At 44.5% G+C, this 12423-nt stretch overlaps 2 protein-coding genes across 4 annotated transcripts in view; one reads left to right on the top strand and one right to left on the bottom strand.

The window, feature by feature from the left end:
- Positions 1-11876, bottom strand: part of LOC144818155 (uncharacterized) — a 187365-nt gene extending 175489 nt beyond the window's left edge. For both annotated transcript variants that reach the window (XR_013607054.1, XR_013607055.1), the window contains exon 1: positions 11800-11876. The gene's annotated coding sequence lies outside the window, so the exon portion shown is untranslated. The remainder of the gene's footprint in view (positions 1-11799) is intronic.
- FCHO2 (FCH and mu domain containing endocytic adaptor 2) overlaps positions 11543-12423 on the top strand; it is a 1197262-nt gene continuing 1196381 nt past the window's right edge. The window contains exon 1 of one of the 2 annotated variants that reach the window (XM_078675272.1): positions 11543-11768. In XM_078675272.1, the coding sequence (XP_078531398.1) occupies positions 11736-11768 (33 nt within the window). In that variant the 5' untranslated portion in view covers positions 11543-11735. The remainder of the gene's footprint in view (positions 11769-12423) is intronic. The other variant, XM_078675273.1, reaches the window with a different exon arrangement.

The following is a 12423-nucleotide window of genomic DNA, read 5'->3' as shown; positions in this document are numbered from 1 at the left end:
TAAGATGTTGCACGCTTGCTGTGGGGTTGGGTGATCATTGCAAGATACATTACCGATTCACACGTGCCACTTCCTGCACCAGAGTGAAAGAGCATATCCTACAACGAATAACGTGTTGTTATTATGCCCGCTGACTGATACTCCTATTATTTTGTTAACGGAGAACTGATGTGGCTTTATGTTCTTGCATATACTGCTGTACACCGGCCTGGCCTGATTTCTAATTCACATATCTTGTCCCGACCAGGGGGTAAATGACTCACTGCTCCCAGGCCTTTCAAGTGACACTTAATGTGAGGTACTATTATCTGGGTTGAGCCGCCACACCCTGCCTGGTTAGAACTACAGATGGACTAGGCCTTGGTTATGAAGATTTGAGAAAGCTATTATACGACAGTGGTGGTCTCAGTACTGCTAAGTAAACCCTAACAATTTAGATACTACAGATGTAAAGATCACATGTAACTGCATGATTTACAATTCATTACTAATTTGTGATGTGATACGAGACGCTCGATATGTGGGGACAGTGGTGGGGGTCTCCCTCCATTGCTGGTGACTCTCCAGTGCGAATACTGTGACTTGCCCGGACACTGATATTGCTGATCACAGTCTTTGCTCGAGTTCTTGTTGGCGGTGGATGGGGTGGGGGCAGCCAGACACACCAAACAGGTATGCATAACTCACTGAGAGAGTCGTCCGCATCCATTAAGTTGGATGATAAGTTGCGCCCCAAGCAGACCTCCACGAGGGTATCCCCAAAAAAGTTTTGTTATACTGGGAGAGGTTCTGAAACTCTCTGGTTTGAGGGTATGTTTGTAAAGGGAAGATGGCCTCGGCAGATTTGGGGTGCTGGAGTGGGTGGGGGAGGGACATTGTTCATGTTGAGAGACCAGGAGATTTAAAAACCAGCAAGGTTTCGGGAATAGGCTGGCAACGGGCAAATCAACCAATCGTGTACACGCACATGACAGTAAGCTTACACTATGGTTCTGTTTATTATCTGCTACTGACATATATTGTGCAACCTTCTCAATGACGCAGGGAAGTAGTAACCAAGGTAGAACACATCTAAACTTCCTAACGTGGAACATTAGAGGCTTCACACAACCGAAGAAAATAAGACAGGTGTTTGCCTTCTTGAACAGATGGGAAATCGATGTGGCTGTATTGCAAGAGACACACATTGTACCTAATACACAGCAACATATAGGCAAACGATGGGCGGAATCGACTTACACGGCCTCGTACTCCTCTTATTCGAGAGGAACGATCACACTGATCCGGAAGGGGGTGAACTACACGATACATGAGATGATACAGGATCCTGGAGGGAGATATGTTATAGTGTCAGGTACACTACGTTGGCAACGGCTAACGCTCCTTAACATATATGGTCCAAATGTGGATGCGCCAGAATTCTTTCATGAGGTGTGGGGACATTTACAGACCTTCACTAACACGCATATTATATGTGCAGGGGACTGGAACGTGACTAGGGTGGATGGGGTGGATCGTTCCCTACACTCATCAGAGCAACACAAGCAGGCAAGGGCTCAACTAGCCCACATGATGGAGGACCTGTCGCTAACTGATATATGGAGACACAGGTACGCTCTTACACCAGGAGCAACTCACATTACAGCGTTACACAACAGTTGGTCGCGCCTTGACTACTGGTTGGGCACAGATAGCATTGCATAATGGACAAAGGACATAGCCGTCTTACCGAGAACACTATCAGACCACAACCCTGTATTATTGAAACTCACGATACCACACTACACGCCACCACCGTTTCACTGGAGATTCAACTATCGAGCTCTGACACTGTTTACGCTGCCACCGTTAATACAGCAATTAAGGAATACTTTCAGATAAATGCACCAGTAGTTGAGGACCCATGCCTATTGTGGGAGGCCTTCAATGCCACGGTGAGAGGGGTGTGCATAAGCCCCACAATAGGCATATTAAAGGACATTAGACAGCAAATAAAGCGTTGGGAAACACGCATGAGGGAGCTAGAGGTAGCCTACGAGTCCAGTCAAAATGCTACCCTGCTGGGGGAACTGCGCCAACTACATACGGAACATCAAACGTATATCGAAGATGAAATACAATACTTAGACCGGAAACACACGGCAAGATCTTTCGGTTAGACCTGGCAGTGTACTTGCGAAAAAAAATTGTGAGGGTAAGGGGAGTACGACTATACTGCGCGTCAAATCTGGGGATGGCACACTGCAGTCGCAGGCTAAGGACATTCTTAATAGTTTTGTAAAAAAAAAAAAAAAAAAAAAAAAGAACGTGTGAAAAACAAAATACTAAACTTAAAATACTTACAAGATACAATAGAAGAATGTGCAAAATGTGAATGTATTTATTAGCGGAAATAATATAAATAGAGAACTTAGTATAAGGAAAAATGATTAATAATTAATGAATGAGATAGAAATCATTATTATCCTGCCTGTTTAATGGAAATGTATTTATGTTTCCTGAACTGCAGGATTAAACAACTGCAAACACGAAAAAGAGCTTATTTCTTTGTGAAAGTTATGTAGACCGTAGGAATTATTTTTTTCTCTTTTTGCTAAAATAATGTATGTCTCAGCAAATGTTTGTTAGAGGATGTGCTTCCGTGCTCCTGTGCTTTTTGCCTTGAAGAAAAAGTAACTGATACTTCCTTAGAATGTAGAAAACAGTATAGTTCTTTCATGTCTAGGCGAGGGTTGTAGGAAGCTTTGAAAGATACAGTTGCGAAACTCTGTATAATTGAAACTGTAGTTTCTATTATTCGGAAGTTGTATAACTTTTAGATGTTTAGAGAAATTTGTAAAGTCACTGTCATGAGATTTACCACCCCGTATTTTTTTAAAACTAGAAAGACTTGTAGAGGGATAGAAGAGAAACTTTTTTGTTGAAATAAAGTAACAACATTACTATAACATGAATTGTGAGAAAGTGTTCATCTGCGCGTTCACAATTTTGGTGACCTGTCCTGTATTCGTGGTATGCTACATGCCATGCTGATTCCTGAATACTTTGACTGGCGTATTCAACTGAAATCCTGAGAAAAAACTTTCCTAGAGACTTTGCATATCATCGGCTGATAGTGCAGCCCATGCCATATCCTAACGGCCGTTTTCGAACTAATTGCATGCTGTGCATTAGTTTTCTCATCTTGGTGAGAGAACTGTTTACTGAATGCTTTCTTTCTCTCCCTCCTCTATCCCCGATTTGTTTTGAGTTTAAATCCCCACAAACATTACAAGATAAGTGATTAAATCTGTAACTGAGAACTAAAAATAATGATTTACAGTTTGTACTTGTGATTGACCATTCATATTTCTGATATAACAAAGAGAAAATAATAGAAAGAATAGTGTCTGTCTTTATTCCAGGTGTTATGGTCTATTTCTGATAAATATATTAATTTTGTTATACAGCTGTTTCTTCATTACAGGTCCTCATGAGGGAATAACTCTCCAATTTGTATTACTTAGTCCCTTTTAGCTCTCCCAAACATCCATCTGAGGACCTATGATATTGCTAGAAGGAATGATTAGTTACGTATCCACTAGTATTGTAAAGGTTGGTGTGGAACATATGGTAATAAAAAAAACTGCTTCGCTGCATCATTACCAACACAAATACAGCTGAGGTAACGGGCGCCGGAAAGCATGTCCGCTTCCTTCAGCCTCCAGCTGTCAATGACATTCTAGAACGCACAGCTGATGACAATGAGGATGGCACAGGTATGGTGTCCCTGTGCAGTCGCAAGACCTAAAACACAAGGGAGAGGTTGGTGGAATAAAAACAATCTTGTTCCATTTCTGATACACAGAAAGACATTTATCTTAATTCTCGTACTCCCGTTATGGAACCAGTACTTTGTCAGGTGGTGTCCTAATAAGGATTTTACTAGTGATGGAGCAAGGATTCGCACGTAAAGCGACTTGCTTGTACTCATGAACCTCGAATAACGTTAATAATGTAACCAACATGTTCGTTTTACTAATTTTACATATTTTCCCTTTACACGGGGTGTCCGAGTGAAGCTTGCTTATGTGTGTACTAATATTAATACGCTTGCAATCTAAAATGGCCGCTGCTACGCGGGAATTTAGACTGCGCATGCGACGTGACGTGACGTATTCGTTGTCTTGGTGGGAAACTGTTTGCACTTGCGCAGTAGAGCTAAGATGCCTGCTTTGTGTTTTCACATGCGAGAAGCTTGCATTGCTGCTTTTTGCTAAGCTGTTCTTTCTGCTTAATCCTAATGCTATAGTTTATTATAAAATAATGGGAATAGTGTAGAGATCATGGTATACAGTGAAATCATTTATTCTGTATTTTAAAACTTTTCCTTTTACCTTTCATGTATCGTAAACTTTGGGCCTGAGAGACGGGAATACTCCATTTTGAAAGTCCTTTGCACACGGCACGCTATGAGAGGAGGGCTGAAATCATCTGTCATTGAATCCCAGCCAGATGGCAACTCCAGCCAAGATGTGCCTGGGAAGACAAACCCTACCCCAGCCTGAAGAAGCTAGACTGTACTGAAATTAATACATTGTATACAAATGTTACATTCACCATTGTTATGTGTAAAGCATATGTCATGAGAACCTGAAATTTAATGTGCGTAGACAAAATGTAAATAAGGAGCCTGAGAAAGTTCAAATTTAGGTGGTGTGATGACCTGTCTTCCTCCTTTGTCCAATCGGAATTGGGGATTCTTACACTTGCAACATTGGGGGGTGGTACACTGACCTGGAAAATAGTATAACTAGCCTAGGTTTAGCTAGAGAAATTGTCCGACTGGTCCGAATAGCTGACCTGTCACTGACCCAACGCACTCAATAGCTGATCGAGAACAGAGGTGCTGCGAAGCACTCTGTCAGAAGACTCGCTGACCCAATCGGGGTTTTGGGGACCTGAAGTGCTGGCGAAGCACTTTGCTGGGGAAATTCGATAACCCAATCGGGGTTCTGACTGATAGCTGCAGAGAGGGTGTAGCGCAGGCGTTGCAACTGAACTGCGGGTGCTGGTCTCAACTTTGGTGGTCCGGTTCTGATCCAAATCTGGTTTTTCCTATCCCTGACCTGCACTTGCTGGCCTACTGGCGTTTGCAACTTTCGGGGTTTCTGTCCTTAACTGACCCGTGGCCAGGGTTGGTCTTCACACCGTTCTAGGTAAATATAAATCTGTGAGGGAAACAAATAGTAAATTTGCGTCCTTTTCCCTACCCTTAATCTTGCTGAAGTTATACTTGCACATGTTCCTTTTTTAGGTTTTGCCTAGCCAATGCGTACGAAGTACGCATACGCTAGCAAAATCTTATGTTTTTCTCTGTGGGGTCGGGTATCCGCCCCCTCCTCCCATTGGCTAGCTCCATAAATGGAGGCTAGCCATTGGGAGAAGGGTCTGTCCGTCAATCTCGGACCAGATTCGGGGGCGTTCCCGAGATTTTTTCCATGGGCGTGGTTTCACTCTCCGCTGTTCGGCATCTTGGCCGATGCACGAAGGGGCCGCGACCGCATTGGTTGCTTCCTGGAGGCTCGTCGGCAGAGGCGCGCTCTGATTGGCCGCTGCAGTGGGCCTGTCCCCGTGAGCTGCGCCACCATTGGTTGAAGTATCGCCGCGTCATCAGGATCTGCCCCGGGAGCCGCGCTGTGAGTGGCTGACTCCGGGCAACCCCTCGACGTCATCGGAGGGCAGTGGAAGCTGCGACCGGATTGGACCGCCGCTCGGGAGCAGAGAAGCCGCGACGGAGGCCGTGCCTGCGGGGGTGAGTCTCCGAGTGAGATCGCCGGCCACCCAGCAACCGGTATTGAAGAGAGCCGCCGACCGGTGAGTGAGCACACGAAAGGGAGGGGCGCCGGGACACATTGTCGGTGTCCGCCCCTCCCCCGCAGTAGCGCGAGCTCGCGCTCCTTGTGCTTGAGACTTGCAATGCACTTAGAGCAGCTTATTTCCAGGTTTACTCTTCAACCTCCCTCCAGGGCTACAGCTAAGATGCCTCTGGTGCTTTAAACATAGCTTCTTTGCTTAAGGTTTGTTTTAATGTTTACATGGCCATACTTCTGGTGCACACATGGTGTGCTCCTTACCACTCCTCTGGCTGGAGGCGTGTTTGAGTGTTTGCATTTTGGATTTGTGGCACAGACATCCTGGGTCATGGCAAACTATGAAGCAGGATTTTGCAATGCTTGTACATTGATAAGGAAGGCCATATGTCATTTGAAGTGAATATGTTCAAAGGTACTGTCCAGTTTGGGTCATCGCCTAAGGAGCCTTTCATTACAGTATCTAAGCCTAAATAACTGCAATCCTACATAATCGTAGGCTTCATTTCATGGTGTTGTCACTAGACGTATGATGAATATTTTAGGAGGCCCTCTGAGTCTCTATCCCGGTCCCTTTGCTAACCGCTCCATTAACTCTGCATTTCAGGCCTGTAACATCTATGTCTTCCACATGTGGCAGCACATCCTGAAGATGGGAATCATTTTCAGTGTCTGGATCCTCCCTTCATGCTGCAATATCCCAGAGGACTCAATACCCAGCTTGCTGCTCTTTAACTGGCATACCCTGGGAGCACAGCTTTCAGAGCAGCAGGTGCAGTGGCACCAGGGCCCACAGATGTGAGGAGCCCATTGCACTTGAATGATGGTTGCCTTTAGCTAACTAAGGGACATTAGAGCATCTTATCACCTGTATTAGTGCCATGCCACCATTCCTAAGCCACTGTCAAATGATACTGGTGATGGAGTCATCAGAGCGCGCTAGTTTGATTCGAATGCCCATGAAAATCCATTCATTTCATCTATTCATATGAAAATCGATGCCAATAAAACCCAGCTGGAGGTGCAGCACATAAAGCGCAAAGGTAGAGTTATGGGCCAGCTTATCGAAGATGAACAGCAAGTCTCAAAGGATGAAGGCCACTGGCGCAGCACAGGTTCTTGCCTCACACTGTGTCTGGAGTACAGAATGGACCGGACCAAGCAAATCTGACTTAGATGGCCATAAGACAGATGATTTACCTCAATACCTATACAATTTGAAAAGTTAGAGGTGAATGGCATTGTGAACCTTCTGCAGGTTTGTCTGGATAAGGGACTATCCCTTTAGAAGGCACTATGGGTTGAAATGTTCTAAAAGGAAGAGCCTTTAAAATGCGGGACAGGGACCCTTAGTGGGGTCTTACATTGATGTGGAGGTGCCAAGCAGTATGCAAGAGGAGCTTCAGTCTGAGAACAGAGGATTGTTTTTAGTGAAGTCACTCTGTAATGGGCCATCAGCGCCATCTTTTGTCACTAATGTGCTGACTGGGAGGAGATATAAAGGGGGGAGTTATGCAATTTCTGATAAAGGATCACAGTGTGGATACTTTTAAACTTTAGGAAAACCAGGCTGCACACAGTATATTGAGTAATCCTGTATTTGATTGCACTTTCAGAAGGGACAGCTGAACATAACTGCAATGCTTAGAGCTGGACATTTTGTAGTATAATTGGGGAAAAATATGTTTGTCATTTTCGGGGGTCTCTGAAAATAAATATATATAGGCTGGGCACTAGCTTTCTAATGACACTGCACTTGCACTTTGTAATCTGCATCGAATAAAAGTAATTCTCTACTTTTGTGGTCCGTACCTGCTTTCAAGATCGTGAGTTTGATCGAGTTCAGGATTGTGGAACGAACACACACACACGAAACGCAAAAAATGCACAAGTGCACTCCTTCCAGATAGATGACGGTAATCAGGATTCAGTTGAAACAAGTTTGCCTTCTGGTGTTGTGCATGCTTCGTGTGTATCTGATTGCAGCATGTGTGCGCGATTTGCAGCGGCTGGGGCAGACCCTGAGAAGGAGTGATACTTCGACAATGTGTTGAAATCTTGCATACATTCACTTGCACCCCAGTAATAATTATTCTGAAGTCTCTTCTTGAGCGTTCCCATGTCCATTGGATTTTTAATTATTTTATGATAATCGGGTAAATTTAATTTCACAGAATCTACAGGTTGATAGAAGGGCCATGCAAACTGGTGTTTCCACAGAGTCTTCACAACCACATTTTGCATGTACTGCAGCTGGTTTGTCTCCCAACCGGGTTTGTTGGGGTTGGGGACTTCAGGAGGAGGAAGGTTGATGGGGCCAAGCATGAGGCTATCGAGCCGCCTGGGCAGAGTTTAATGACATGTCAATTCCCGGGACCTATTGACGTTAATCTACTTGACTTGCAAATGTACCGAGAGAGAAAGGCGTGCTGTTGTTGTGCCCGAGCGCCTCGTTTTGACACGGCTCTTGTTAGGTCCAGACACTACAAGTTGTTTAAGTGACAGCACAGCTGCACAACGTGAGGGGGGCGTGTTTGGGTTCAAACGAGGGGCATGCTCAGTCTTCGCCTTTCAGAAAGCTGTGTTTGGATATAAACGGGGAAGTGCAATGTTATATGTAGAAAGCATGCGTTTTGTGTTATATAATATTGTTTTGATTGTAACTGCTCATATTTTGTCAGCCTCTGTTTACATGATCATTGCCGCTCCTGTGGTGCTACTCCCTCGAATAGCCCTGCTGCAAAAAGTGATTTTCCAGAAACTTTCTGGGTAGTTTGAGGAGCCTGATGCATTGACTACCTCTGTGTATATTTATTGAATGTCTGCCACTTAGGCCAGATCGCCCTCAACAGGGTCCAGCTTGTCTCTTTTCATTGATTTTTTTTTGGGACGATCTAGTTAATTTAACAGCTACTAAATGTGCAGGCAGTCGGACTTTTAGTGTGTGTTTTTTTTGTTGAAGGGTCGTACCTCATCAGCTGGGATGGGTCGGTGCTAGATGCTACGAATGAGGTGTGTGGAGCTTGCAGTGTGTGGGGCTTGTTGTGTCCTTCTTTCCTCTGTCTGCCTGGTGTTTTGTGCCGTTCCTCCACCTGAACTGAGCCCTTTAAAATAAGACCATGCTCCAAAAAGTACCGCAGCCCCCTGCCCTGAACAATAAAAAAACTGCCCCCTACCTCCGTGAAGTACTCCGACTCTGCTCCCTACCCTCCCTTGGCACCTAAAACTGTCCCCTGCCATGCACCCTACAAAGCCTCGACTTAGTAAACTGTCCCTTCTCTGTGTGCTTCGAGGCCGTAAAATGTAAGCCTAGGCACAAATGGATGGTTGGATTTGTGGGGTAAAGTTTTATTTAATGTGATTTTATGTAGCGCAAACTTTACCCGAAGGTGTCAGAGCGCTTTACATAAGAACCAGTTGCCAAACCTAAGGACTTTGATTTACATGCGTTAAGTAAAAGATACAAACAGGAAAACAATTGAAATGTACTAGATGTAGTCACACAAAGAAGAGACTGTTGATTCTCGTTATATTTCTATATACATATGGAAGGAATATGAATAGATGTACTGCAAGAGTCACATAAGAATGTTAGAGTAGAAAGGTCTACTGCATATACTAGTGAATACAGTCATCTCTATATACAGAAAAAAATGAGTTATATTTAGAGGGGTCGGAGTGGGACACAGTGGGTGGATGGATGCATGATGGATGGATGTATGCATGATGTATGGGTGGATGCATGGATGGGTTGTCGGTTGGATGGGTTGGTGGATTGCATAAATTGTTGAGGGATTGGCTGTATATATGCATCTATCCATCCACCCATCCATGCATCTATCCATACACCCATCCATACACCCATCCATGCATGCACCCATGCATGCATCCACCAACTCATCCATGCAAGCATTACAACAAGAGCCCGCAGCTCTCCTTCGTCTCTCCTCGCCCCCCCTTCCCTGAGCCCGCAGCTCTCCTTCCTCTCTCCTCGCCCCCCTTCCCTGTGCCCTGCCCTGCTATTGTAAATGACAATGCCATTTATTTATGTTAAAAAAACATAAATAAAAAAAATGTCAAGAGCAATGCCAATAGCTCTAACTTTAACAAAGGCAAAACCATTGCATTGTAAATGCTTGTCTTTCCCTTTCCTTGGTGACAAAGTACTAAGTTGTGAATTTGCCTTTTTTTTAGTATGTTCCATTTCTTCCTTAGAGTTGAATATTGAATGCTATCCATGAATGTATAGATTTGTCCTTTCTTTACCCTCCCTTTAGAAGCTGAAGTTGTTATTCTGATTTATTAGCGTGTTCCATTTTCTTCCCTTCCCTTTAGTTACATGATAAATTCAGAGACGTCATTATAATGGTGTTCCTTTTCCACCCACCCTCTTGAAACAATAAACTGTGACATTCTAGCATGTCCCTTATTTTTCCCGTCCTTTAGAAAATTATCATTCCAAGTCTGATTTCTATACGTTTATTTCAGTATGCTCCTTGTTCTTACCTTCCCTTTAGACTTCTAAATGGTTGGCATTATATGTCTCTTGCATAGTTATACACTCTTCATGATTTTGATTATTGATAGCTTGCTTGCTGTAAACCTTTGGCTCATAACTCTGGATGAAGATTAGATAAAGGTTTCCAAAACTTCTCGAGTCTGTGGTCATTACATGAGTGCAAATGTTATTTGTGTTACTGTCTACCTTTCTTTACAACTAACTCCCTGATCCATGGTGATCATAGGTACCTGTAACACGATTGGTAAGTCAATGGTGCAGGACCTAGGAAGTACAATATCTGGTAGTAGTGCCCAGGTTGCCTGTTCGGAATAAATAAGTAGTTAAATTGGATATGGGCCCAGGAGCGTATCTGGTAAAATTATAGACAGGTGACCTGCGCGCTCTATCACTAGCAATTCTATTACATACTCTTCTGAGACCCTGTTAGTTCCATCTGAAAGTTCACAGTGTGATTGATACACAGAGTTTTGACTCTAGGCTCTCGACTCCGGATTCCCAAAATTGCTCTTCCCAGAGTCCTAACACTATAGGTGCTAACAATTATGGAACTGTTCTCACCAAAAGAGCATCCAGATTGCCATCACGTTTTAATGATAATGATTTGTCTTACATTTTCTTTATGGGGGAATGATGATGTGGTGTGCTATGTCTTTTGCTACTCTGTTAAAATCTATTTCGATGTATTTCTTCCTTATTCATTGTTGCCTTGTGATGTATGTATTATTCTATTCTGTAACCGATCACTGCTTACCAGGAGAAAGGTTAGAACGTTCTGGACTTTCTAATGAGCAACTGGTGTTGGCTGGGGTCCATATCCCTTGAACCTGTTACTGCAAATAAACAGCGTTTGAAGCTAATCTTCGTCTCCTGCTTCGTTTCTTTGCCACCCCCATACTACATGCACATAATATAATCATGTATACCAAATAGTAGTCTTGCCATCTTCTTTAGATAACAGAAACAGCGTCGAATGTGTTGCTTTTCTGAAAATATATACAACGGGGTCTTAAAAAATGTCCTGCTTATTCTCAGCCTTACGTACAGTAGTTGGTGCCAAGTAGCGGAAGAATAAACGGGTCGTAGACCCCGCCATCCCTCCCTTCATATGCGCGCGGCCCGCACTCATACACCGAGTGGGAGGAACCGCCGAGAGCGCGCCCGGAGAGAGGGCGTTAGGGCTGCCCGTACTCAATTCTGTGGGAGGGCAAGAGCCGGGGCGGTGCCTTCTCCTGTCCCACGTCAGAGAGAAGAGCGGACACCCAGCGTCACAATCGGGAGAGGGCGAGAACTGAAGAGAGACTGGTACCGGCTACATTTACAGTGGGACTGTGGTCCGCAGCCGGCGGGCGTCAGTCATCGTCATGGTCATGGCCTACTTCGTGGAGAACTTCTGGGTAGGATCCTCCGCTTGCCTTCAATACTTACACAACTCTGATCCCAAAGCTTGCACTCCTTAGTACTTTTACCAGCGCTATCCCTCAATTCGGGGTCGAGTTAGGCGCCACCTACCTTTCGACCGTGGAGGCGGGCCCAAAAGACTATTTCATCCGTGGTTGGTTATCACGCCCAATGACATACTCCGTTGAGTAATCTTATTGGGCGGCGTGGCTGTCAGAGTGACCCCGGAAACACCGTGGCGCTTCCTTAGCCAAGCTAGCATGAGAGTAGAGATGCTGGGAACAGTGTTTTAGGATACTTTGCTGGCACGAATATACGATTTGATGCGGTTAGCAGTCTCGGAGTGTGCCCGAGTTCTACTGGTCAACCTTCTCCCATGTGTTTAGAATATTCGCTCAAGTTGCTAAAACTTGTGCATGGCTAACCAGGTACAGGTTCTCTGGGACACACCGCGGCTTGACTGCACCTCAGAGAATCGCTCTCAATCCCGTTTTGTGAACACTGTAGGTTTTTCACCCTCGCCACTTTTGTATTCCTACCGTTATTGCGAGCATTTCAACATTTTATTTTGCTCCATCATAGACTTGGGAGATACATGACTTGGTGGGTGGCGACCAGCAAGGGAAAAAGGACTTATGTATTCATATCAAT

Source organism: Lissotriton helveticus, chromosome 2_1 (genome assembly GCF_964261635.1).
Source record: "Lissotriton helveticus chromosome 2_1, aLisHel1.1, whole genome shotgun sequence".
Taxonomy (NCBI): Eukaryota; Metazoa; Chordata; class Amphibia; order Caudata; family Salamandridae; genus Lissotriton; species Lissotriton helveticus.
Note: the sequence above shows the minus strand (reverse complement) of the source record. Positions and strands in the feature narration are given on the sequence as shown.